Raw genomic sequence first — 27427 nt, 5'->3', positions numbered from 1 at the left:
TCTTTAATGATTATTTCATCTGTTCTCCTGATCTCTTTGAATATATAAGTATGTTGAATATAGGTGATCGATTAGATTCCGATCATCTGCCTTTAGAGCTCAAATGCCGATTTCCTAAAATGAACATGATTAAAGGTAAATCAACAGCGGATATCTCCTCTAATGAAAAAAATGTGTGGAATGAGTCTTTATGTAAGACTTTTTTTAGGAAATCTTCAAGAGAGAACTGCAGCTGGTTTCCAGTCGGTGTTTAATAAACTTGATAGTAATATAGAAGATGCTATTGATGATTTTGTAAGTATGATTTTAGATTCTGCAAGCTGTATGAAGAAACGTGTATCGAGCGCACCGCCGCGAAACAATCCACTCTTAAATGCTGAGTGTAAGGCTGCACGGCGGGTTGCACGAAAATCTCTAAAGACATTTAGACGTAAACGTAACGATATCAATAGAAAACTATATTGTAAAGAACGTAATATATACAGAAACTGCTGTAGAAGATTTAAATCGGACCTGAGTAAACGAAATGTCGACAACTTAACAAAGGCAACAAAAAGCCCGACCTCATTTTGGAAACAAATCAGATATTTAAAAAAGTCGACCAACACGAAAAAATGTAGTTCCGAAAGCGGAATGGTTAAATCATTTTAAAAATGTATTTCGTAATGATTTTGTTTTTAATGATTCTTTTGATGATTGTCCTTTGCAGGATGATGCAACACCAGATATTTTAACTGCAGATATGTCAGACGTCGATTCACTTGTATTAGACTCACCCATAACAGATAATGAAATATCAGAAGCGTTATTGCATTTGAAAAATGGAAAATCAGCTGGTCTTGACCTCGTCGTGGTGGAAATGCTTAAAAGTTCAGAGTTTGTTATCGTGACCTTTTTGAATAAGTGCTTTAATAAATTGTTTGAAAATGGTATTTTCCCCCGTTGTTGGGCGCGATCAATTATTGTTCCCTTACATAAGAAAGGTGATGTCACCAATCCAGATAATTATAGAGGAATCTCCCTTATGAGTATTTTAGGTAAAGTCTTTACATCTGTTCTAAATAACAGACTCACTAAATGGGCAAGTATGACAGATAAAATTCCCGAATCACAAGCAGGCTTTAGAAAGAAATATTCAACTTCTGATCATATCTTTACACTATTTGCACTAGCCCAGAAATGTCTATCTCGTCGTAAGCGTAAATTATATGTAGCTTTCGTTGATTTCCGTAAAGCATTTGATTCTGTCAATCGTTCTAAATTGTGGTACTCTTTAAGTAATGCTGGCCTGAAAGGTAGAATGTATTCAATTTTAAAAGCAATGTATACTAATGTGATAGCTTGTGTACGTTGTGGTGATGATAAGACTGATTTTTTCGACTGCCCCATTGGCTTAAGACAAGGATGTGTTGTGAGTCCAATTCTATTTTCCCTGTTTATCAACGAATTGTACTACGATATCATTGCAAATGGTAAGCATGGCATCCAACTATTTCCAGATCTCTTAGAACTTTTTATTCTTTTATTTGCTGATGACGTAATTCTTTTATCAGAATCTGTAGTTGGACTACAGACCCAGTTAAATATTTTGGAACGGTATACTAAAACATGGGATTTATCCGTTAACCTAGATAAAACTAATATTGTTATATTTAGAAAAGGTGGCTGGATATCTTCTAAAGAAAGGTGGTCCTTTAATGACCAACCTGTAATTGTCTCTGATCATTACACTTATCTTGGTATTAAGTTTACATCTGCTATGAACTGGAAAATATCTGTTACCGAATTATCATTGAAAGCTAAGAAAGCATTGATAAGTCTTTTATCTGCCTTGTGTAAAATTGGTGTGTTGACGCCCAGTATTTACTTTAAACTATTTGATTGTCAAATTCAGCCTATTCTTTTGTATGGATCCGAGATTTGGGGATTCCAGAGATATGAATGCATAGAAAAAATACATCTGATGGCCTGTAAGAAATTTTTAAATGTAGGACCCTCTACACCGAATTGTATGGTGTACGGTGAATGTGGGAGGTATCCCCTGTATATAAATGCTCATATTCGATGTATAAAGTTCTGGTTTAAGATATTGTTTATGCAAGAACATAGATTACCCAAAAAGGCTTATAACATGCTTGTTCATTTGGACAACATTGGTAAAGTGACGTGGGCATCTTATGTAAGAAATCTTCTGTTTTCACATGGTTATGTTTTTGTATGGTTAAGTCAGTCAGTCGGTGATGCAAGTTTGTTTTTAACTCAGTTTCGAGAAAGAAGTCTTAATATGTTTAATCAAGAATGGCATTCAGTAATACATAATAGTTCACGGTACGACTCTTACAGAATATACAAATCACTACTCCAGCCGGAGAAATATCTGTCGTTTTTAACATCAAAGAAATTAAGATATCCATTTATACGTTTTAGGTTAGGTTTGATCAACATAATGGTAAACGAAGGAAGACGTTTTTATATTGAACGATGCAAGAGAATGTGCCCATTGTGTAATATAGATGTGGAAAATGAAATCCATTTTTTGCTTGTATGTCCTTTGTATAAAGATTTACGTACGAAATATATAGCTGAATATTATCTACGTAAGCCACCTACATTAGCATTTAAACTACTTTTTCATCAACTGACCAGCATGTAATAATAAAGCTGTCGTACTATATCAATTATGCTCTTATTACACGTAACAATCTGATAAAAAGTGTTGTATGTCCATCGTATTTCACTACTTGTACATAATTTACTGCCTGTATCATGATTTGCTGTCTGGATCACTAATTACTACTTATTGCACCATATGTATAATGTATATGTATAACTCCAATGTATATGGGCCGGAGGCCTTTTGTACAATAACATCTTTGACTTGACGTGTGTAATTCAGACAGTTGTACTTCGGTCCTGTCAGTGCTCAACACATATATAGAGAGACTATACAGGTCATACCGTATATAGAGAAAGTATATAGATAATATGAGTAGTATATGCAGATATTGATGTTGTATGTATGCGTGTATACAGACATACATACAGACAGACAGACATGGGTGTGAGTGTTTGTATATGTATGTGCCCATCTGTCTGCTAAACACCTCGGTAAACACCATATCTGTTTCTCGCCTTTTCTGTCTGACAGTCCAATGTCTGCCTTCTGAACACTCCACGTGACCATCGTGAGACACATTGCGTTTCAACTAGTTGCTCGACCCAATGACATCATCTAATCCTACTTAAGGGGCCTATAACCCGTCGTAAATAAACGTTTCATTTCTCGAGATCGTTTCTTAGATCCCGAGGAAAATGTGTATTTTTAGTTATCACATGTCAGTACACTATGTTTATGTATGTATGTATGTGTGTGTGTGTGTGTGTGTGTGTGTGTGTGTGTGTGTGTGTGTGTGTGTGTGTGTGTGTGTGTGTGTGTGTGTGTGTGTGTGTGTGTGTGTGTGTGTGTGTGTGTGTGTGTGTGTGTGTGTGTGTGTGTGTGTGTGTGTGTGAATACAGTTTCGGATACATTGCTTGTGCACAATCGGAGTGCAAAAGAACAAAGAGTGAATAAAAAGAGAACATGTGTTTATTCACAATTAAGTATAATTTTTAAATCAGTAAGTGTTAATTAATCATTTATTGCAGGATGAAACACGATACGGATCACAAGTACCTTATTTTAACGTCTTTTGGTATGACGCGGTCGGGGATAGAACTCGCGACCTTCCGCTCTCCGGGCGGACGCTCTTACCACTACATCACGGAGGCGGTCCATAGACTGTAGATAATATGGCATGGCAATTCAGAAATAATTTTGTATTCGACGAAGAACACATCCCATCTTCCATACTGCGTCAGTAAATATTATGTCAAGTACAAAAGCAGGGTTGATGGAATAATTTGCTCTTACTGGTAGAATTCAAACTCCTTACTGGACACGAGATACGTTTAGTTTCTTCAGTCCGGTAAAACATCACTTCTTCTTTAACACAACGTGCCATGTAATCCATCGCATCTATTTCTTTTTCTCCTTATCACTCGCCTTCTTTTCCGTTTTGGAATTTGCCTTTTCGCCAGTTTTGACACCAGCTGTGTTGGGGTTTTCTTTTTTTATCTTGATTTTGTCAGTTGCCTTTTGAAATCGAGCCCCTATTACTTCTCCCAAACCCTTAGCAACAGCATCACCTATTGCTTTGCAAACTGTTTGGAACACAGTGTCTCCTAAGAACTTCAAAACAGCCATGGCCCTCTCTTGGTTTTTGTTAACTTCCTGCTTTGCCTGTTCTCTGAAATCGGGCGTCACTGACTGACATTGGAGTGTTCTTTCAGCAGCGTCTTTTTCTGCTTTAGCTTTCTGTTCCTCGGCATCCTTCTTCACATCAGCCAGCAATTGTTTGATCTCCTTTAATTCACCTTGCAGTTCCTTTATAACACTCTGTGGTTCGCTTTCGTTTTGCTTTGCCTGTTCCAGTTCTGCGATTTTCGCTTGTAGAGTTTGCACCATATCGTCTGCGTTCTTGTTCGTTTCTCGTAGCCTCTCTCGACATTCATCTTCTATCTGTCTTCTTTCCCTGTCCACATCTTCCTGGTGCTCCTTCTTAAGTTGCTCCTCTCTCCTCTTCATAGCCCGTTCAGCTTCCTCGTACATTTCATTGGTGTAATATGTGTTGCCATTTTCTCTAACAGTCCTGTCCACCAGACTCAGGAAGTTTTGAACGTCCCGATCTTTTTCCACCTCCGAACCCCTGTTGTTGAAAGCAATATAACGATTATTGCAAGAGTTTAGAAGCTCTCTCAGCGGTTCTGGTGATGCGTGAATGAAATCTTCGATCGACTTACCATCAGCAATGAGGTCATCCTTTCTAGTGAAAAGGACCAGGAGGTGTTTCAGCATTTCCCCACCAAAGACATCCTTAAAATGTTCTACGGTGTTTTGTTCTTCTTTGGTGAAACGATCGATGCGCAGAACCATCACAAAAACATGGGGGCCAGGGGCTGTCATGGCAATGCATTTGACGATTTCTTTAGTAACAAGTTCATTACTCATTCCTGTATCAAATAACCCCGGACTGTCAACTAACTCGATGTTTACTCCATTCCTTCTGGCAGTTCCTCTTTGACATTGCTTTGTCACCGATAACCCACAAGAGCTTGAAGCAAAGACTTGTTTTTGGAGGATGTTATTTCCCGTTGTGCTCTTACCAGAACCAGTTCGGCCGAGGAATACAATTCGTCTGTCCATGCTGGCAGAATCGGGGATTTCTTGATCACCCAAAGAACGGAACTCCCAACTTGTCAGTAATCAAGGTGTGCTTAACCCTGGAAATAAAGAATAATATTTGTTGGTTTTTCGAAAATATCAACATTGTAGTTTATAAAGCCATGGGTCTAATTGGCTTTATCATTGTGATGATAATTCTTAATTTGAATTACATTACTTTAGTGAGCCATTGTTTATTATTTTTACCCCCACATAGCCCTTTCACGGTGTTTTTCGTTTGATAATCAAGACAGCCTCTACTCTAGCGCGAACGGGTTATACACACTGTTAAACGTATAACGTCAGTGCAAAATATACTCAGTTTTGACTACCCTAAGAAATGGTTCCATTTGTGCAAAGGTCAAAATGGATGTGACTATAAAGAGAATGGACTACTAAAAATCGGTAATGACACCAGGTGTTTGCAGTAATGTCCTGTCCTACCGATGGGACCCGCCAGTCACACAATGTGCCTACAACATATCAGCATTTACTGCTACACAGCAGTACTCCTTAAACAAACAAGACAATCAGGTAACTGCATTGCCTCTGTTGAACATCGTTCTGTCTATATCCGTAGTGTTAGTGATCTGTTCTCACAGTACAGTCCACCGAACCATAACCAGTCTACCACAGTGAAAATACAACCTATCCATCCTGCCAGCTATCAACACACAGTGGCCGTCCCTGGCTCGTCCCACAAAACCAGCCTTTCAAACACCATAATAACCATAACCATATGCTATCGATTGGAAGTAAGATCGAATCGGAAATTATGCAAAACACCGATCCTAAACAATGATTAATAACGACAGGTATGTACGTACCTTCGTCGAGCAGCACTCGTCCTTTGTGTGGAATAATATTATAACGCTGTTTGAACATATAAAATATGACAACACTCTATTTTGAGACTGGGAATACCCAGCACAGCTGTTGTGGGAGAGTTGTTATGGAGATCACAGTGAGTTTATCTTGGCGATGCAGACAGAAACGACAAAGAGACTGCACGTCTCTGCACCTTTTATAATAGGTGTACCGTGTCGTTAGATAGAGGTTAGTGAGTCATCGCAATACACCCTGCTATCGCTGATTGCTTTTGTGGAGGTTTGTATTCCCGGGGAGAGAAATATATTCCCAAGGAATCAGTTGTAGAGTGTATCGGTAAGTAACCATGGTTATCTGGGCATGAATTGTATGGGCCTGTGGTGACAAGCATTTCAATGTCATTGAAATATGATGTATATTACCACTTAACCTCAAAATTTCTCATTATCACAGATCACAAGATTATCACCCAATTTACGGCTGTTTTATCAGTTATTTTTTAACTTTTCCTTTCACTATCATTATAAATATATGTATATATAGTGCGTTTGAGTGTGTGCTTTGTGTGTGCTTTGTGTGTGTGCTTTGTATGTGCTGTGTGTGTTGACGGTTGATAATGTAAACACAATGTGCAGATCGTTAATATGCTATCAAAGCACCGTGTACAGATCCCTATGCCGTTATCAAACTTTCAGTCCTAGTTGTGTTCCAAAGTTTGATACCACATGAACACGCAACTGATACATAGAGAATCTCACCCAAGTGTCTTCTGATATCAATTATATCAACACGAGTTGATAAAGTTACAAATATCCGAGGCTTGCCAGGATATTTTTACTTTTATCAACGAGTGTTGATATATTTGATATCAGAAGACACGAGGGTGAGATTCTATTTATCATCCAAAATCACTCTTCATTAATTTTCAATGAAAAATGTACATCTCTGAACATGGTACTGCCATTAGACTTGCAGTGCAGCGATGTCATAGCATTGTGACGTCATCAAGTACATGACATCATAGCATTGTTAGGGCATTGTACAAAATCTACTGTCAAAACGATATCTCCTAGGAGATATCGTTTGATCTCACACAAGCGATATCTCCTGTGGAACACAGTTTTGGATGATAAACATTTTTCACAATATACTTTAATCCACACTGCTGATCCATGTACGTGGATGTACATCGTGTACATGTGTATGTATACAGCCCTATACATATATACCCTGTCGCCAACTTCACCTATTTGAGGCACCCGTGAAGGGCCACCTCCTCGTGGTGGGTGCTGGGTCACGCTAAGCGCCCTTCAACCCCCGTATGCCAGAAGGCGGTGGCTCATGGGCCAATCTGGTTTTAATGACCTCCGGGTTCTATTTGTCATCAGTTAATTGTCTAGGGCCGGACCAGCCTGACCTTTTACACTGTTTGACTATTATAGCTACCTGTGTCCTTTTTGCTGGAGTATAGCATCCTTGTAGCCCTGGTGTTGCAGTCGGTTTCCACTGCAACTCCGTCCTTGTTGACACTCCATGGCGGGTGGGGAGCAGGGGTGTTGAATTTCCTTTATTATCATGGCTACCCAATTACTCACTGGTTCACGATCCAAAACTAAAAGACGGCACGTTGACACTGACGCTGGAACGTCTTCTGATGAAGAATCTTTGTACACTGTTGATTCTTGGCCACGATTTCTGGTCGTGAATGGAATGGATGGTGCGCCCCTCAAACTTAATCCATTTGTTATTTCAAAATCCATCGAAGGCATATGTGGAACAGTCAAAATGTAACTCGTCTCCGCTCTGGTTCCCTGCTTGTGGAATGTGCAAAGAGACACCAATCTCTGAATCTTCTTAAAGCTCATCACTTTGCTACCACTGAGATTGCTGTCTCGATCCACAAAACGCTCAATTCGTGTAGAGGTATCGTACGTGATCGTGCAAAATGCCTCTCCGATATGTCTGAAGATGAGATCCTATCTGAACTGAAGTCACAATGTGTCACATCTGTGAAACGGTTTAGTAGGAAAGATGGTGACAATATTATTCAGACCAATACGTATCTGTTCACTTTTGGGCTTTCAAAGATTCCATCTTCTATCAAAGCTGGATACTTCAACTTAGGGGTAGACGTTTATATACCTCATCCACTACGTTGTTTTCAATGTCAGCAGTTTGGCCATGGGGCTAAATCCTGTCGTAGCTCACCAGTTTGCGCCCGCTGCAGTAAGAAGCATGTCAGCACTGACTGCACTGATACCATCAGATGTGCTAACTGCAGTGGTGAACACATGTCCTCTTCAAAGTCATGTCCTGCTTTTCTTACGCAGACTAAAATTCTCAAATTGAAATATAGTAATGATATATCATTCACTGAAGCAAAGAGATTGGTTGCAAACGAGTCGTCTCTATCCACTTCTACACTGACATACTCTGCCGCTGTCTCATCTATTACAAAAGTGGATACAGGATGTCAAACACCTAATAGCTGGCTGTCAAATGGACAGACACACTTGTATCCAGTTGACGCTGAAGACAACAACACACCATCTAAATTCGTTTCATCAGCTTCGCAAACTGAACCTCAGCTGCAAAATACAGCTCTTTCAGTCACTTTGCCCGTATTGGAATCACGACCTGAACCAATCAGTGGATTGAAAACCAACGTTTCACCTACGAGAAAAGAGAAAAAACAAAGAAAAAAAGAATCCAGGGCCCTTAAACATATTGAGGTGCCTTCCCCATTGTTAGTTCCTGCGGAGGTTCACAACACCTTTGAACCTCTTGCTATGGATGTCTCCCCATCGCTACCAGTGCAGCGTAAAGGACATTCGCACGGCTCACGACCTCCAGTTGAACCTCCATGAGCTACTCTGCTGATATAATACAATGGAATATTGTAGAGGACTTCGGAAAAACATGAATGATCTCCAACTATTCATTCAGGATTTTAAACCCTCAGTATTTTGTTTACAGGAAACCTTCCTTAAACACAATGATAATTTTGACCTACGACAATATGATTCATATCATCGTTTTTCTCCTCCGGGGGACAAGTCCTCTGGAGGATCGTCTGTTATGGTGAGGCAGGGTATCATTCACAGTCCTGTTCCGCTAAATACTCCTCTCCAGGCTGTTGCTATACGCATAACGTTAAATATTGTTTTCACATTATGTTCTATATATATACCACCATCTTATTCTCTTCAACAGTCTGATCTTCAAGCACTTTATGACCAGCTCCTAAGCCCTGTGTTATCACGGGAGATTTAAATGGCCATAACCCTCTCTGGGGTAGTACTGCCATCAATACCAGAGGAAAATTGCTTGAGGAAATGTTCCTTAATAATGATTTATGCCTTTTAAATGATGGTTCTCATACATATCTACATCCTGCGACAGGATCTTACTCTTGCCTAGATTTGTCGGTGGTTGACTCTAATCTGCTGAGTGAATTCGAATGGTCAGTTCATGATGACCTATGCGGTAGTGACCATTTTCCTACCATATTAACATCTGTGACACCATCTGATGTTCCTCCGTCAGCAAGATGGAATTTTGCTAAAGCTGACTGGGTTCTTTATGAAACTCTTTGCAGTAATCAACTAAATCCTGATATGTTTATTGATGTCCCCGACCCTATTAAACGTTTCTCCGACTACCTTCATGAGATAGCGGATGAGTGTATTCCGAAGTCCTCTGCAAATCCTCACATACGTAAACCATGGTTTACAGCTGATTGCAAACAAGCTAGGAAGGCACGGAAGAAAGCTGAACAGTATTTCCGTCGCCATCCAATGGTCCATAATTTAAATAAGTTTAAAATTTTAAATGCTAAAGCCCGGCGTACTTTTAAACAAAATAAACGCCAATCTTGGCGAAATTATGTTTCAAAGATTAATTCACGAACGCCGATGTCAAAGGTTTGGAACATGATCCAGAAAATTAAAGGTAAGGGTAATAAATCCAGCATACACCATCTAAAATCTGGAGATCAATTGGTAACTAATAAATCTGATATTGCAAATAAACTGGGTGAAACACTTGCGAAACATTCATCCTCGTCTAACTATGTTCCTAACTTTCAAAAATACCAACAACAGCAGGAGAAGAAAAATATAAATTTTCATTCAGATAACGGGGAAGATTACAACGAAATCTTTTCTATTCATGAGCTTCATAATGCTCTTGAACAAGCTCATAATACTGCTACAGGAGCTGATGGTATTCATTATCAACTCCTAAAACATTTACCTGAATCATGTCTAGAGACACTTTTGAATATTTTTTGACGCAATTTGGACAACTGGTAACTTTCCTTCATCCTGGCGTGATGCCATCGTTGTACCCATACCCAAACCTGGACGTGATCATACCGATCCATCTAATTATAGGCCCATTTCCTTGACTAGCTGCGTTTGCAAGACCATGGAACGCATGATCAATAACAGATTAACTTGGTACCTAGAATCTAATAATTTAATCACAAATATTCAATGTGGTTTTCGTAAAAATCGCAGTACCATTGACCATTTAGTTCGACTGGAATCATTTGTTAAGAATGCCATTATTAACAAGCAACATGCAGTGTCAATCTTTTTCGACCTAGAAAAAGCTTATGACACGACATGGAAGTACGGCATCTTAAAAGATTTACATGATTTTGGTTTACGGGGCCGTTTGCCTCAGTTTATAGCCGAATTTTTATCTGACAGGCAATTTCAAGTCCGCGTGGGTTCAACCCTATCTGATCATTACAATCAGGATCAGGGTGTCCCACAGGGCAGTATTTTGTCTGTCACTTTATTTAGCATAAAGATTAACAGTTTAGCTAAAGTTTTAAACGACTCCATTGATGGATCACTTTTTTGTGGATGATTTTAATATTTCTTGTCGTGGTAAAAATATGCATACTATTGAACGTCAATTGCAGCTGTGTTTAAACAAAATAAATAAATGGTGTCTTGAAAACGGCTTTAAATTTTCTAAATCCAAAACTAATTGCATACATTTCTGCCGTAAATATAAACCACATAAAGACCCAGAACTGTTTTTAAATGGCACTCCCATCAAGGTTGTGAAGGAGGCCAAGTTCTTAGGTCTCATTTTCGACTCCCATTTAACTTTTCTTCCGCATATCAAATCTCTCAAAACTAAATGCCTGAAGGCACTTGATTTATTGAAAGTCGTGTCTAATTCAAGGTGGGGAGGGGATCAAGCTACGCTCCTACACCTTTACAGATCACTTGTCCGCTCGAAGCTTGATTATGGTTCCATTGTTTATGGTGGAGCCTGCAAAAGCAACCTAAAACTCTTAGATTCAGTCCACCATCAAGGTCTGAGACTTTGTCTTGGGTCCTTCAGAACATCTCCTGTTGACAGTCTCTACGTCGAGGCAGATGAGCCTTCTCTTACCCAACGCCGTATAAAATTATCATTACAGTATATTACGAAGCTATATTCTAACGAATCTAACCCTGCGTTTCACTGCATCTTCACTCCTCTTTATGAGGATTTGTATAACAAAAAAGCCTTCTCTTGTTCCGCCTCTTGGGCACAGAATTAAACCATTCCTTTCTGCTGCCGGCATTGAGCTGGAGAATATATCTCCTTCTCGTCTTCTTTCTTCTCCTCCTTGGCAATTGGTGAGGCCAGACGTTGACTTAACATTAACCACATTTAAAAAATCCGAAACTAATGATTTACAGTATAAACAAGAATTTAGTCAATTAAGAAATAAATATAATACCTATAAATCCTTATATACAGATGGATCCAAGGATGGTGGCGCGGTTGCTTGTGCCACTGTCATTGGGTCCAAAACAATATCTTCCAGACTACCCAATGACAGTTCAATTTTCACAGCAGAAGCAAACGCAATACTAACAGCTCTTAAATATATTAATAAACACCGTAAATATAAACAATATATCATCTTTTCAGATTCTCTTTCGTGTCTTCAGGCTATTAAAAATCTTTCTTGCAAACATCCACTTTTATTAGAAATTATTGAATTGTATAATGAGCTTGCTACTGGCCAATGCGACATCGTCTTTTGTTGGTTACCCAGCCACGTTGGCATTTCTGGGAACACGATGGCTGATATTGCTGCTAAGGCAGCACTCACCAAATCTGTGACACCACTTCTGCTCCCATACTCTGATTACAAAGCTTGCATTAGATCTTACATCCGTGATCTGATGCAAAGAAGTGGACACCCAAGTAGGTATCAATAAATTACATGCAATAAAACCCTATATCGGTTACACTTACTTGGGTTGTCAGTCCAGATTTGAAGAGGTCATTATGCGGCGATGTCGCATTGGCCATACAAGGTATACCCATGAATATTTGCTTAAAGGCGAAGATCCTCCGTTTTGCATCCCTTGTGATGAAGAAATCACAGTCAAGCATGTCTTGCTTGACTGCATCGAATATTCCATCACAAGGGATAACTATTTCAAAGTAAAGACTATGAAGGATCTTTTTAATAATGTTAGTTCTCATTTAATTATTGCATTTTTAAGAGAATTAGATTTGTTAACTGATTTGTAAATAGATAAATATTTTATTATTGGTAATTTAAATTAGTAACTGATATTGTTAGTGGCTGTACCCTCAAAGGGGGTTGAAGTATTGTAAAATTATTGTCCTCCTGAGAGGGTACGTAAGTCCCAAAAACATTTAGTCAATTTAAGTGTACCAGGTTTTTAATCGTAGAATATGTGTGCTTTTAATTTATGGCTAGATTTCTCTTCTGTCGCCAATGGCTGAAGAGATGGTGTAAATCCAACTAGGGTCCATGCAGGTAGCAAAAGTAATGTAAGTCCCCATGGTCCCTGGTCTGGTGATCTACCTTCAGTTATTGGCGATTTATAGTCCATTTTTATACTGTATTGTTTTCCCCTATAGTTATAACGTTTTAGATTTAATTACTAGTTTTACATACATATCTGTGATATTCTAGTTGTTTTACTGTCCTTCGTCGGCAGGTTTTTACAACATACATATATTTCATTTCAATATCAAATGTTCTCGTCACGATATGGCTGAAATATTGCCGATGTGACGTTAAATATTAACTCACTCACTCACTCACTCACCTATTTGAATATCCCCCAACCTGTAGCTCACAAAGGTGTGCTGTTTGTTCAGAGTGAACCCGTCGAAGTCACTGATATGCACTATGGGCTCGAACTCGAGACAGTTACCACAAGATACAGCAATATCAGGGACATGTCTGGAAAATGCTCAAATAGGTACGTATTTTATTTCTCGTATTGTTTCGATTTTATACGTTTGTATAGCTGTTTTCTGAGTCACATGACATGATAATATTTTACCTTACATGTAAAATACTTGAATTCAGTGACGTTTAAATAAATGTCCCTTTACCCTTTGCAGCGGCGTAAACATATCCCCGTTGATGGTCTGTTTTGTTGTGTTAATGTACACCATATGCGTTGGTTCAAGAAAGCACAGATTGACCTGCTTCAAAAAACTTATGAACATTCACACCGCGTATTCTATGATTAAATGGAAGATATTTCATACCCAACTCTTGTCTAGTTCTCGAAGTCGAAGTTTATTCAGTGTAGTTATAGGAACCTTGATTAGCGTTGATGCAGTGAGTGTTCGGTATATGCCGAGGTATAAATGCTTCAAACATATAAATATAATGGTACGTGACACATGTATTTCTAGGATGGTCATGCTCAAGGTGCACGTTTATTAACGCCGAGTCCATCCAAGTTTGTCAGATGTGTGAAAACCAGAGGATACTGGACGATTCATTTCAAGCTGTTCAAGATGACCAAACTCAACAAGACAAGCTACAAATGCGTGATCGGCAAGCGGGTTCAAACACGGATATCCCTACACCGAGGCACGTAGAACATGGTGGTAAGTACATTTACTGACATTCATTATGTTACGTGGGGAATGAATCGATGTGTTTGCCACTTTGGTGAAGAAGTGGCGTTAGTGTGGTGTAGATAAACTATGACAATAATCAGGATAATTCAAGGAGTCGAACCCCTGATCAAAGAATCATGGCAAGCCGAACCGTGGACACAAGCTGCCCGGTCCGTGGTGATGTAACGGACAGTGTTAAAAGTAGAGTTAAGCAAAACTCAGTGTCTGCGGTTATTTTGTGCGAGGCTTTATCACAGAATCTTCGACCCCGCTAAGATAATACTGTAACACAGGCAGGTGTAACTTGAGCAACAGATTTGACGTGCGTTTGTTTTGGGGAAATATATTTTGAGGCGTGAAAAACCTGCGGACTGGCCAAATTTACTAAGTGCGTCTTCAGATTCGGCTTTGCAAGTTACCGATATGCGATTATGATTATGGTCTGAGCCACTGTATTGTCCATACTGGTTATTAAACAATCAGACAGACGTATGTACGTACATACTTACGCGCGCACACGCACACACGCACACACGCACACACACACATTGCTGTGTTGGGTCAAAGATCATACAACCTCAGAATTGCTCATAGCATATATTATAAAGATTCCTGAATCCTCGTTTATACCATAATCTCTTAGGCTGTATACATTGCTAATTCATAATGGGTTATATTGCAACTTTGTTAAGAAACAAATCAGTCTAAGAATTGATAAAACTACAGTTACTGTCGTATTTTCTGAAAACATAGTGTAAGAAACTTAAGGCATCGTGAAAGTTAATTAAACAAGATGTATTTAGAAAATGTTTAAACGAGGATCCAACATGCCGCTGTGGCAACCCATGTGAAAGTTAATTGAATTAATGTATCTTAATTTTAGTGGATCAAAGCGACTTTATAACTACCATGTATATTTTTCTTTGTGTAGTGTTAGTAACAAGAGATCTGTGCAGCGACGACCTGAAAAAATGTCAAGACACTTTGACATGTCATAACTAAAAATATACATTTTCCTCAGGAACTAAGAACATTCTCGAGAAATGAAACGTTTATTTACGACGTGTTATAGACGTAATGTATGATTAGATGCATTGACGTCTTTGGGGTGAGCAAACTAGGTGAAACACAAGGGTCATGTGTAATGCTTGAGGTGTTTAGGAGAGACACACACTCGCCCTTCCGACATACATGCACACCTACACACATCCATACATACACACATGCATGCATACACACACACGCACGCGCATGCGCACACACACACACACACACACACACACACACATACATACATACATACATACATACATACATACATACATAACATACGTACGTACGTACGTACGTACGTACGTACGTACATACAAACTTACAATGCTGTTGCATTTGATCTCCAGATTGTCAGTCCAGACTCGATTATTTACAGACCGCCGCCATATAGCTGGAATATTGCTGAGTGCGGCGCAAAACTAAACTCACTCACTAACTCCAGAAGTGAATGTTGCTGACAGTGGAGCGATAGCAACAAACTACAATACAAGCTTCCCCCAAGTCCACGACTACTACAAAAGATATTACACGACAGTGGTTAAATTACTAGGTGAGGTGAGGTGAAATTGGGTTTATTGTCGTGCTTGAGAATATTTCGCTCATATGACGACGTGCATGCGTGTGTATGTGTATGTGCGGCTGCTTGTACTAGCCCAGACTTAAGAAGCTAGTTTTATAGTGCTAGCCCACTGAGATACCATGCCGCAGTAAAGCATGAATACCCAACTCAGACACATTATACTGACTCCGAGCCGACCAGTCCTTGTTGTACCCATTAATGCCGAGCGCCAGGAAGGGACCAACAAGTACCATATTTTAACGTCTTTTGGTATGACGCGGTCGGGGATCGAACCCACGACCTTCAGCTCACCGGGCGGACACTCTAACCACTACACAACGGATGCGGTCGGTTTAATTATTAGGGGAAATGGGGGAAAAGTGGGTTTAATGTCGCTCTCAAGATTGCTACACTACAGCGACATGACTAGTGTGTGGTATGTGTATGTATGTATGTATGTATGTATGTATGTATGTATGTATGTATGTATGTATGTATGTATGTATGTATGTATGTATGTATGTATGTATGTATGTCTGTCTGTCTGTCTGTCTGTCTGTCTGTCTGTCTGTCTGTCTGTCTGTCTGTCTGTCTGTCTGTCTGTCTGTCTGTCTCTCTCTCTCTGTCTCTCTCTCTTTCTCTCTTTATGTGTGTGTGTGTGTGTGTGTGTGCGGATGAATCTCTCTGACGGTCGGTGTAACTGTCTGCCTACTCTAGTTATCTCTGTCTGCTGAACGTCCGACGCCCCTTACACATGACTATTATGGTCCAGAGTCTGTTTAACCCAGTTCAGTCACTTTCTATTATCTAATCGTACTTGTGGCATGTGATCCGACTCGAACAAAAGGGTCTATAGGCCGTCAGAATCAAACCGTACATTCCTCGGGAAATTGGCCAGTTCCTGAGGAATATATGTATTTTTAGTTATGTCAAAACATTACACAAATCAAAGCTGTTGTGTCTATGTGTGCTGTGTAACTACTAAGGTCGTCGAGACACAGGCGCCTTGTAACTGGCACACACTTAAACCATGTTCGTGGTAACTTACATCAGTTTATCTTTTTACTTTCATTTTCTTCTTCTAACGATAATTCAAATTGTTTTGTCTATATTGTGTATATGTGCGTAGTCTATATTGCGTAGTTGTTGTGTAATTATCTAAATCGGCCTAGTGCCACAAGGGAACAGTATACACATATGCTATTTTCCTACGTCCTTGGAGATAGGGAAACACAAAACTGGCTTCAATTTGTGACGTGCGCTTTGCCCAAGACTATGTGCTACCATACAACATTCACTCGCCATTCGGTAGTACACGAGTGAAAGCCTTAGCAGATATATAGATGCTTGTAAATGTATTCTAGTAAGTCCCACTCTGTCTCCCGTTCTGGCGATATTGTTTGTATACCGTGCACCTTATCACGACGCGAAGATGAACCAAGGTTGGTAGTTCGGCTTATGTACCGAAAAAAACCATGTTGATGCTCATTTTCGACACTGCTTTATCTACGGTCATATACAGTAACCCTAAGCGGCTCAAATATGATCATATCTTATCACAACAACGCCCGTCAAACTCCATATTTACAAGCATAATCACATGTCTGACAGTTAGTGATTCATGACGTGGTTACACAATCTATCACTGAGTCATGGTGTTGACAGTTGGTACATTATATACAGATCTCTCGTACTTGACAAAACACAAAGACATAAGTTGTCCGCTGAACCCGATCTGCGCGTGGAAAGAGAAACATGTGCATCTGGATGAAACAACACGCCATTTCTGATGTTTAATCATAATATTGTGAAAAATAATATAATGTTTCACAGTATGTTTGCATCGCAGGCACAACATTCCCCATCAAGCATGTGGGCGCAGCATGCCAGTAAACAGACAGGGTGGGTTTTTTCGGCCTATAAATAGAACAACGTCAGAAACCTCTTTCGTTATCTGAGGCAAGGTCGTTTTCGAAAACAAACCCAGGCTAGTTTCACTTATTCGGAGACAGGAAAACCCATGAATGCAACATCATATCCAATGGTGTATAAATTCTTCCTGACTCGCGGATATAGGTTCATTCCTTGATCGGCATCCTATCTCGTCCCATGTAGGTAGGTAACGTTTACATCGGAACCATGAGAATTATGAATAGATCTGATTTGTTGATGGAATCAGTGATGAATATCTTTAGAATTTGTGGTGACGCTGCTTTCAATTTGTTCAACATTCGAGTACTCATTACGTGAAAAACTACCCTCACGGAAAAAAGTATATTCCCTATTCTATTTGTAAATTTGAGTCGACTCTTAACTCTTCAGATACTCTTTGATTTGATATCAGTAACGATCTTCATCAGTATTCTGCTTTTGTCGCTGCTATTATTTGTAGTAATGGCTTTTGTGATCCATGGGGAGGCTTGCTGATAATCTTTATATATCATTGGTTGTTTGTTTTGTTGTTAAACGCCGTAAATTCCACATTCTCTATCCTAAAAACAGTACCCACTCCCAACTACCAATATTAGTTCCACCACCCTAAAAACAGCACCAACTCATAATATCACTTTCACCGACCCAAAAACAGTACCAACTACCAACTACATATTCCACATTCTCCACCCTAAAAACAGTACCCACTACCAAAATCACGTCATCTACAAAAAAAACACATTACCAACCCCCGATATTACTTTGTACCAAAAAAACCCAGTAGCTACTACCAACTACCGATGCCATTTCTAACATCCTCAAAGCCGGGCCCATTACCAACTACACGTCCACATTTTCCACCCTAAAGCAGTACCCACTGCCATCCACCAATATCACTTCCTCTACCCCATAAACAGTACCCACTACCAACTACCAATATCACTTCCTCTACCCCACAAACAGTACCTACTGCCATCTACCTATATTACTTCCTCTACCCCATAAACAGTGCCCACTACCTTCTGCCAATATCACTTCCACTACCCCATAAACAGTACCCACTACCTTCTGCCAATATCACTTCCACTACCCCATAAACAGTGCCCACTACCTTCTGCCAATATCACTTCCACTACCCCATAAACAGTACCCACTACCAACTACCAATATCACTTCCTTTACCCCATAAAAAGTACCCACTACCTTCTACCTATATCACTTCCTCTACCCCATAAACAGTACCCACTACCAACTACCAAAATCACTTCCTCTACCCCCTAAACGGTACCCACTACCAACTACCAATATCAGTTTCTCTACCCCATAAACAATACCCACTACCATCTACCAATATCACTTCCTCTACCCCATAAACAGTACCCACTAACATCTACCAATATCACTTCTCTACCCCATAAACAGTACCCAGTAACATCTACCTATATCACTTCCTTTACCCCATAAACAGTACCCATTACCATCTACTGATATCACTTCCTCTACCCCATCAACAGTACCCAGTACCATCTACTAACATCACTTCCTCTACCCCATAAACAGTACCCACTACCTTCTACCTATATCACTTCCTCTACCCCATAAACAGTACCCACTACCATCTACTAATATCACTTCCTCTACCCCATAAACAATACCCAGTACCATCTACCAATATCACTTCCTCTACCCCATAAACAGTACCCACTACCATCTTCTAATATCACTTCCTCTACCCCATAAACAGTACCCACTACCATGTACTAATATCACTTCCTCTACCCCATAAACAATACCCACTACCATCTACTGATATCACTTCCTCTACCCCATAAAGAGTACCCAGTACCATCTACTAATATCACTTCCTCTACCCCATAAACAATACTCATTACCATCTACTACTATCACTTCCTCTACCCAATAAAGAGTACCCAGTACCAACTACTAATATCACTTCCTCTACCCCATAAACAGTACCCACTACCATCTACCAGCATCACTTCCTCTAAACCATAAACAGTACCCACTACCAACTACCTATATCACTTCCTCTACCCCATAAACAGTACCTACTGCCATCTACCTATATTACTTCCTCTACCCCATAAACAGTGCCCACTACCTTCTGCCAATATCACTTCCTCTACCCAATAAAGAGTACCCAGTACCATCTACTAATATCACTTCCTCTACCCCATAAACAATACTCATTACCATCTACTACTATCACTTCCTCTACCCAATAAAGAGTACCCAGTACCAACTACTAATATAACTTCCTCTACCCCATAAACAGTACCCACTACCATCTACCAGCATCACTTCCTCTAAACCATAAACAGTACCCACTACCAACTACCTATATCACTTCCTCTACCCCATAAACAGTACCCACTACCCACTACCTATATCACTTCCTCTACCCCATAAACAGTACCCACTACCCACTACCACTTACTCCACCCTACACTGGCGGATCCAGGCGGGGGGGGTGCCTGGGGGGGTCCGACCACACACACACACCACCCCCCCCCCTTTTTTAAAATGACTAAAGACCACATTGAAGTTAAAGTTTTGACACCCCACCCCACCCCCACCCCTTTGAAAATTCCAGGATCCCCCCTTGCACTACCAACTACCAATATCACTTCTTTCACCCTAAAACCATTACCCACTACCAAATACCACAATAACTTGCAAACGTACAAACAGTATACAAAACAGAGCACATGTCACCGTGACCTCTCAAGGATCAGTGCAGGTCACGTCGATCAGTTTGTAGACACTGCTATCCACACATCACCGTTCACGGCCATGTCGAGAAATGGTCTGGAATTATAAATCTCAAGTCAATATCGAAAGCAGGCAACTGAAAAACACCCATGTAAAATCCTTACGTTAGGGACTGAGTCATTAACGAAAATAGCGAAACTAGGTCGCGAGTATAATCCAAGCAGCATACTTTCAAAGACGCGGCCATACATCCAATGCGTATCTACAGCCAATACATGTAGACGGATGGTTAATGTTGCGTGTACATACAAATGTGCAATACATGTTTTGCAGAGACAACAATCATAGTTAGCTGCAGTTAGGTTTGACTTCTCTGTCCTATACATGTTGGAGTAGTACAGGTAGTGGTGACAGCTGCTCGGATAGTGTGACTGACAGGATTATAATAGGGGTGAGTGAGTTTAGTTTTACGCCGCTTTTAGCAATATTCCAGCAATATCAGAGCTGGGGACACCAGAAATGGGCTTCTCAATTTGTACCCATGTGGGTCGTCGGCGTGACAATCACATGTTTCATGTGCATGTCATTCAGAATGGTTAGCGATCCAGACGAGCGCGCGGTAGCTACGTTGTATGTACATATACCTTACGGTGTTACCTCCCTTGGACTGCGAACAGTCCCGGCGATGTTGTCTGTTTGTCCCTGCAAGTTTTTAAACACAAGTTTGAGTTGGGTAATATAACACACTTACATCTTATCATTTATCAAGTGTGAGTGAGTGAGTGAGTGTAGTTTTACGCGTGTTTTGTCAATATTTCAGCAATAAAACAGCGGGGGACACCAGAAATGGGCTTCACACATTGTTCCTATGTAAGGAATCGAATCCGGGCCTTCAGCGTGCCAAGCGAACGCTTTAACCACTGGGCTACCCCACGGACCACATTTACCAAGTGACGATGATTTCATTAAAATTAAACGCATCTGCTTTCTTAGGTGTGTATCTTTGATATTGTTTCAAACAGTGTTCGACCAACTATAAGGAACTGTTCAGATCCAATACTTGTTTTACTCATTCTGTTTTACTTGACAGATTGAAGAACTGGTTCATTTTTCCTGCTTGAATACCGTCATGGATATGGGTAAATGAAATATTTCTAGCATGTTTATTTGTAACAAAATGAGAAATATCGATGATCATTATTATTTTGGAAAAGAATTAAGTGAACGAACATTTTGAACATCATATATCTATAATGTAATGTAAAGATAAACGTAGTTTTGTTATCTAGAAAGTCCAATTTAAAACAACCCGCCCAGATGTGAGTCTTACATGTCAGTGTATGTATGTTTGTACACTGATGAAATACTCATGATGGTGTTTATAGTTATACTAGTTTCTTATTAATATTAATTCCTATAATAAGCATAACAAGTACTGGTTTGTTTCACGATGCAGATGAATGGACTTGCAGCACCTGCACACTCATCAACAGCGGCGACCGGCACTACTGCGATGCATGTGACACGCCTAAGCCACGAGGGGAACCTGGACTGCCGCGTGTAGCCAACCCAGAACCGTTAGGTCCTCCTCACACACACCAGCAAAGAGGTAATGGCCATTTATCAGTTGGTACTTCAGTTATTTCTAACAGTGTGCTGTAATAGCAAATTGCCATTATATATAGATACCTTAGTAATGTTTTATAACCAACACGGATATATCCAGTGCATATGGGATAGCACAGTGGTTATATTAAAGCGATCGCTGGGCACGCCAACGTTTCGGGTTGGATTCCCCACTTGGATACAATGTGTTCACGACGTTCATTTCTGGTGTCTCCCACCGATACATTGTTGGAATATTGCGAAATGCGGCATAAAACCTCAACTGCTCACTTACTTACTTACCTACTTACTCACTCACTCACTATAAACAGTACCGACTACCAACAACCAACAACCAATACCAGTTCCTCTACCCCAAACCAGTACCCACTACCCACTACCACTTACTCCACCCTACACTGGCGGATCCAGTGCAGCGTTAAACAACAACCAACAACAACTATATACCGTTGGTTTAAATCTCTGATGTCAGAATTCAATCTTGTAGTATTGAATCGATTTGGAAATTATCATTGAACAGAACAGGTTTTGCTTACATCGCGAACACCAGGTGTTCTTGCAAATGATTTTCAGCTATTAAGTCCTCTACACCAACCATATAAATAGGCATTCTCTTCCCACAGAGGTCACTTGTCATATATCTTCCTACGAACCTCTGTACTAATACGGCCCTGTCATGGTGCGAGTGTTTAGGATTCGTGATTGGTTGCAATCAGATTTAGTTGTGCAATCAGCGACGTTGTTTCAAAGGTGAGGCCTTGGTAATTTCCGTATGCTTAGGGAAACCTCTTCCTCTGCGCGATGCGCAAACGTTTCTTCCAGACAGAACTCAGTGATGTAATGGCGGATCAATGGCGTCCCCATCGCCCTCGTTGACAACGGACAAGCTAGCCATTAAATGTCTTGAGTGTCACATCAACACATGTCCCCATGGATATTTGTGGCCCTGCATTTGCTTGTATTAGTCACGTTGGATATAAGTCGATGTATCACGTGTTCTCATTGGATAGCAAGAAGGGAGGTAATTCGTGTTGCGATTTTTGGCCGATGGGGGATTTAACGAGAACCGGGAAACATAGCCGTATTAGAACAGGTTCGTAGGAAAATAAGACAAGTAACCTCTGTGGGAAGAGAATAATAAATAGGTTCAAGGCAGTCAGTATTCTCAATCACATTGAGAACATGGCTCTATGCTGTGAATGTACGTCAGTATAGCTTTTCGAACTACATTGATCACAGGTTTGTTTTGCATTACAGGGGGGTCATACGGTTGGTCCGCGGATCTCTGCCCAGACAATGAAAGGAGAATAGTGTTTCTTGGAAGAACAGGGTCAGGGAAGAGTGCTACCGGTAATAATATTCTAGGCAAAAAAATATTTGAATCAAGCGCATGTGGATCATCTGTTACCAAAATGTGTCAGAGAGGGAAAGCTTTCAGATTTAATCGGGATGTTCAAATAATCGACAGTCCTGGCTTGTTCGACACAGGTATGACAAATGCTGAAATCACCAAAGAGGTGGTGAAATGTGTCGGCATGACAGCTCCAGGTCCTCATGCCTTCGTCCTCGTTGTCAGGATTGACCGTTTTACCCAAGAGGAACAGGACACGGTTGCTCATTTCAGACAGGTCTTCGGAGATGACATGTTGAACTATCTCATTGTTCTCTTCACAAGAAAGGACGATCTACAAAATGACAATAAAACACTCCAGGAGTATTTAAGGAAAGTTCCAAAGGAACTGCAAGATCTACTCGTGTTTTGCAACAACAGATGCATCGCCTTCAACAACAGAGGCAGTAATGCAGAGAAGGAACAGGATGTCAAAGACTTCATTACACTGGTTGATCGGGTATTCCTTGACAATGGAGGCAAGTGTTACACAAGTGAAATGTATGTTGAGGCAGAGAAGAACATGAAGATGAGGGAGAAACAGTTGAGACAGAAACATGATCAGAAGATCCAAGAAGAGAGAAATGCAATCAGGCGAGAGTTCGAACTTAAACTTCAGATGAAGCACGATGACGACGAAGATTTGCGGAAGCAATTGGAAGAGAGAATAAAAACACTAGAGAGAGAGAAAGTTGAAGATGCAAAGAAGAAAACCGAAAATGAGATGGCTGCTCTTTCAAAGGAAAAGGAAGATCTGCAAATAGCAATGAAAGAAATGAAGAAAGAAAAGGAAAAATCACACAGAGAGTTGGAGCTGGAAATAAAGAGAAAGGAGCGAGAAGCAGAGAAAAAACTTGAGGCCGAAAAGCCAGACTTTCGAGAGGAGGCGCGAAAAGAAGTCAATGAGGAGAAACCGGGTGTGATGGGAATGCTGGGATCGATGCTGCCTTCGCTCATTGGGAGTGTCCTTCCGGCTATTATACCGGTTGCTGGGAAGTTTATCAAAGGATTATTCAAAAAATAGTACCTCGTATCAGGCAAACTTGTTTGAAAGCGAATTGACTGAACCTAAACACTTGAAATACATGGTCATGTTGAAGCAACCATCATGCACTATTTTGAAATATTGAGACAGTAGTATCCAAGTGTGGTGCAATTGTCTTTAACGCCATACAAATATATCTATGTATGTAATTTAGATGTATGAGTACATAGATTTTACCCGATGGTATACACTGTAAAAGTAGGGAAAGTAGCGCAGTGATATATACTCTAAATAGGGTCAGGAATAGAATATCAATGTAACCCTAAATTATGGCTTGTGCAAAATAAACTTATTACTCTTGTAACTTCTTTGAGTGGCATTTAGACGTTGGTGTGATGACCAACGAGGAGAATTCGATGGATATATATTATATTAAAGAATTGTATATCCATAGAACTCTCCTCGTTGTTTATCACTCATGTGTTCGTTTGCCTGGTTGTTTGGTTGGTTTGGTTTGGTTGGTTTGTATTGCCTTGCCATGCGGAGAATTAAAGCATGGACCACACAAAGGAATAATACGCACAATGTCCCTATAGCTTGTTTTGGAAGACGTATTTTCCTCTAGGATGTTGCGAGAAACACTTGTCACAATTGTTTACGATGTATTTGGACCATTTGTGCCTTCACAGTTACCTTGCAAGACACCATCTGTGTATAAGATATCGAACTGTAGCTGTAAGGAGATTTGATGCTGTATGTAATGATAAGGAACCCTTCATTATGACACTGTTATAGTTAGGTTGGTCTGCGCAACATACTATGCAAGCAAACCGTGTTTCAACTCTTGACCCATCTTCGATAATCTCCAGGGAATACGTTACGATCACTCTCCACTATACCCCGGATGCATCCACGGCTTGGCCCGATTATTTTATTACCTCCCTTTGCTGGCTTTTTATCCAACCAGGTGTCTACGTTGGGAAGTTGAGCGAACCAATCACAACTCACTTTCGCTTCTTAAATTATCTAACCGTTTAAACTTGGCAACACAATTGATGCACAGGTACTCTGAAAGAGGTAGAAGAAGTTCTTTCATATATTTTTGTTAAGTTTCAGACCTGTCGATTTGTCTGTATTATTTCCCCCTAAAATCTGAGTGGCACTGCGAACAAACCTTCGCGACTGCGGCCGTTGTCTTTGTTGACACTGGCAAGCTAGGTTGTAACGGCGGCTTCGCTGATTGGCTACTGTGAGAATGCGGAGCCAGCAAAAGGCGGTAATATAATTATCGGGCCAAGACCGTGGATGCATCCAGGGTATAGTGAGAGTACACCCTGGTGATTATCGTGGATGATCTTGCCTGGAGTGGTAGGGTATCCTGGCGGTTACAGCGTTCCGTCGTCACACTGATGACTCGGGTTCCATTCCCCACATGGGTACATCGTCCGGAGAGCAATGTTGGTCTCCCTAGCGCTGTTCCATATTGCTAGACTAATAACTGCTGAAAGACGGGGTAAAATCATACTCATTCACTTAGGACATAACATTTACTTGTCAAGGTTCGGTTAACAAACATAAATCAGTATTCGTTCATTGATAAGTAGTATAATTTGTGAGTATCTACTTTGGACTGTATTACAGTTGTTTTATGACGTGTGAGCTCAGAGAAGGGAGCAGTTCTGGAGAGATGTAGTTCCAGTTTTAGACATTTGCTACCTTGGTGAAATACATCAACAGAGGTATTACATTGTCAAGGAACGTGTTATAATCAAAGTAAATTTGAGATTGGAGCCATGTTCATTGGATCCCGGTTCATCTATGGGAGACAATTTGACTAATACCGGGTTGCCAATGGGTTTTTGTTTAAGGAAGGAACACATTTATGAAATCACAGTAAGCACCTCTCACTGACACAGCCGATTTTACTCCAGAAATTCTTGTTGAGACAAAAGTACATCTTTCTCCATAATTCACTCAAAATTTTGAACTCGCGTATTGCCGCTTAACTCATTATTGTGGATTACACCAGAAAGTTAAACTGTACATTTGTGTTGGTGTAATGGAGAGAAACCAACTGTGTTCTCGGTGTTAAACTGATCAGTGACTGATGGTACATGCTATAACAAGCCGGCAGTTGCCCTGCTGTTGATTTTCATGTAAAGTATCTCACTTTTATGTCAGTGTTCCGTCCTTAGGAATCAGTACTGTCACGCAAGAGGCTCTAACAGTGTTTCTGTGATTCGTCATATTTGGTTTCTAATTGAAACCACCGGTAGGTTAGAGCAGTTACTAGTACATTTACCATAGAAACATGTGGTGATTCTGATGCAAAGTGGGTTTCACCAAATTGGAACACTTCCGATGTCTGTTTCACTTTCTTCCGTGCCGTGATGAAGCTGAAACATTGTCCAATATGTCGTTACACCAAACTCCCTCACGAAGATTTGCGGAAGCAATTGGAAGAGAGAATAAAAACACTAGAGAGAGAGAAAGTTGAAGATGCAAAGAAGAAAACCGAAAATGAGATGGCTGCTCTTTCAAAGGAAAAGGAAGATCTGCAAATAGCAATGAAAGAAATGAAGAAAGAAAAGGAAAAATCACACAGAGAGTTGGAGCTGGAAATAAAGAGAAAGGAGCGAGAAGCAGAGAAAAAACTTGAGGCCGAAAAGCCAGACTTTCGAGAGGAGGCGCGAAAAGAAGTCAATGAGGAGAAACCGGGTGTGATGGGAATGCTGGGATCGATGCTGCCTTCGCTCATTGGGAGTGTCCTTCCGGCTATTATACCGGTTGCTGGGAAGTTTATCAAAGGATTATTCAAAAAATAGTACCTCGTATCAGGCAAACTTGTTTGAAAGCGAATTGACTGAACCTAAACACTTGAAATACATGGTCATGTTGAAGCAACCATCATGCACTATTTTGAAATATTGAGACAGTAGTATCCAAGTGTGGTGCAATTGTCTTTAACGCCATACAAATATATCTATGTATGTAATTTAGATGTATGAGTACATAGATTTTACCCGATGGTATACACTGTAAAAGTAGGGAAAGTAGCGCAGTGATATATACTCTAAATAGGGTCAGGAATAGAATATCAATGTAACCCTAAATTATGGCTTGTGCAAAATAAACTTATTACTCTTG

General features: G+C 40.2%; 2 protein-coding genes and 1 long non-coding RNA gene across 8 annotated transcripts in view; 1 reads left to right on the top strand and 2 right to left on the bottom strand.

Moving 5' to 3' along the window:
- Positions 1 to 13991, bottom strand: part of LOC124268464 — a 22346-nt gene extending 8355 nt beyond the window's left edge. The window contains exons 1-3 of the long non-coding RNA XR_006896282.1: positions 13918 to 13991; positions 3334 to 3344; positions 2333 to 2336 (exon numbers count right to left, since the gene is read on the bottom strand). This is a non-coding gene — a long non-coding RNA (uncharacterized LOC124268464). The remainder of the gene's footprint in view (positions 1 to 2332; positions 2337 to 3333; positions 3345 to 13917) is intronic.
- LOC124268460 (GTPase IMAP family member 9-like) lies at positions 4015 to 6188 on the bottom strand. The gene is made up of 2 exons (XM_046703436.1): positions 6088 to 6188; positions 4015 to 5319 (listed from the first exon to the last, which is right to left on the bottom strand). Exon 2 carries the CDS (start codon positions 5240 to 5242, stop codon positions 4016 to 4018), a length of 1227 nt encoding a protein of 408 aa, XP_046559392.1. The 5' UTR covers positions 5243 to 5319; positions 6088 to 6188; the 3' UTR covers position 4015.
- LOC124268455 (GTPase IMAP family member 4-like) lies at positions 6229 to 27427 on the top strand. Of its 6 annotated transcripts, none has more exons than XM_046703422.1 (7): positions 6285 to 6424; positions 13244 to 13347; positions 13793 to 13990; positions 21370 to 21418; positions 21736 to 21888; positions 23163 to 23936; positions 26723 to 27427. In XM_046703422.1, exons 3-7 carry the CDS (start codon positions 13985 to 13987, stop codon positions 27103 to 27105), a joined length of 1365 nt encoding a protein of 454 aa, XP_046559378.1. In that variant the 5' UTR covers positions 6285 to 6424; positions 13244 to 13347; positions 13793 to 13984; the 3' UTR covers positions 27106 to 27427. The 6 variants fall into 6 exon arrangements, with proteins under 6 accessions (XP_046559377.1, XP_046559378.1, XP_046559379.1 ...); XM_046703423.1 differs by lacking the exon at positions 26723 to 27427 and adding an exon at positions 20613 to 20730 and having other exon boundaries at positions 6293 to 6424; positions 23163 to 24641; XM_046703421.1 differs by lacking the exon at positions 26723 to 27427 and having other exon boundaries at positions 6229 to 6316; positions 23163 to 24641.

This window comes from Haliotis rubra, unplaced genomic scaffold (assembly GCF_003918875.1).
Source record: "Haliotis rubra isolate DU_JTF1 unplaced genomic scaffold, ASM391887v1 Scf1381, whole genome shotgun sequence".
Classification (NCBI taxonomy): Eukaryota; Metazoa; Mollusca; class Gastropoda; order Lepetellida; family Haliotidae; genus Haliotis; species Haliotis rubra.
This window is presented reverse-complemented; position numbering and strand designations above follow the sequence as displayed.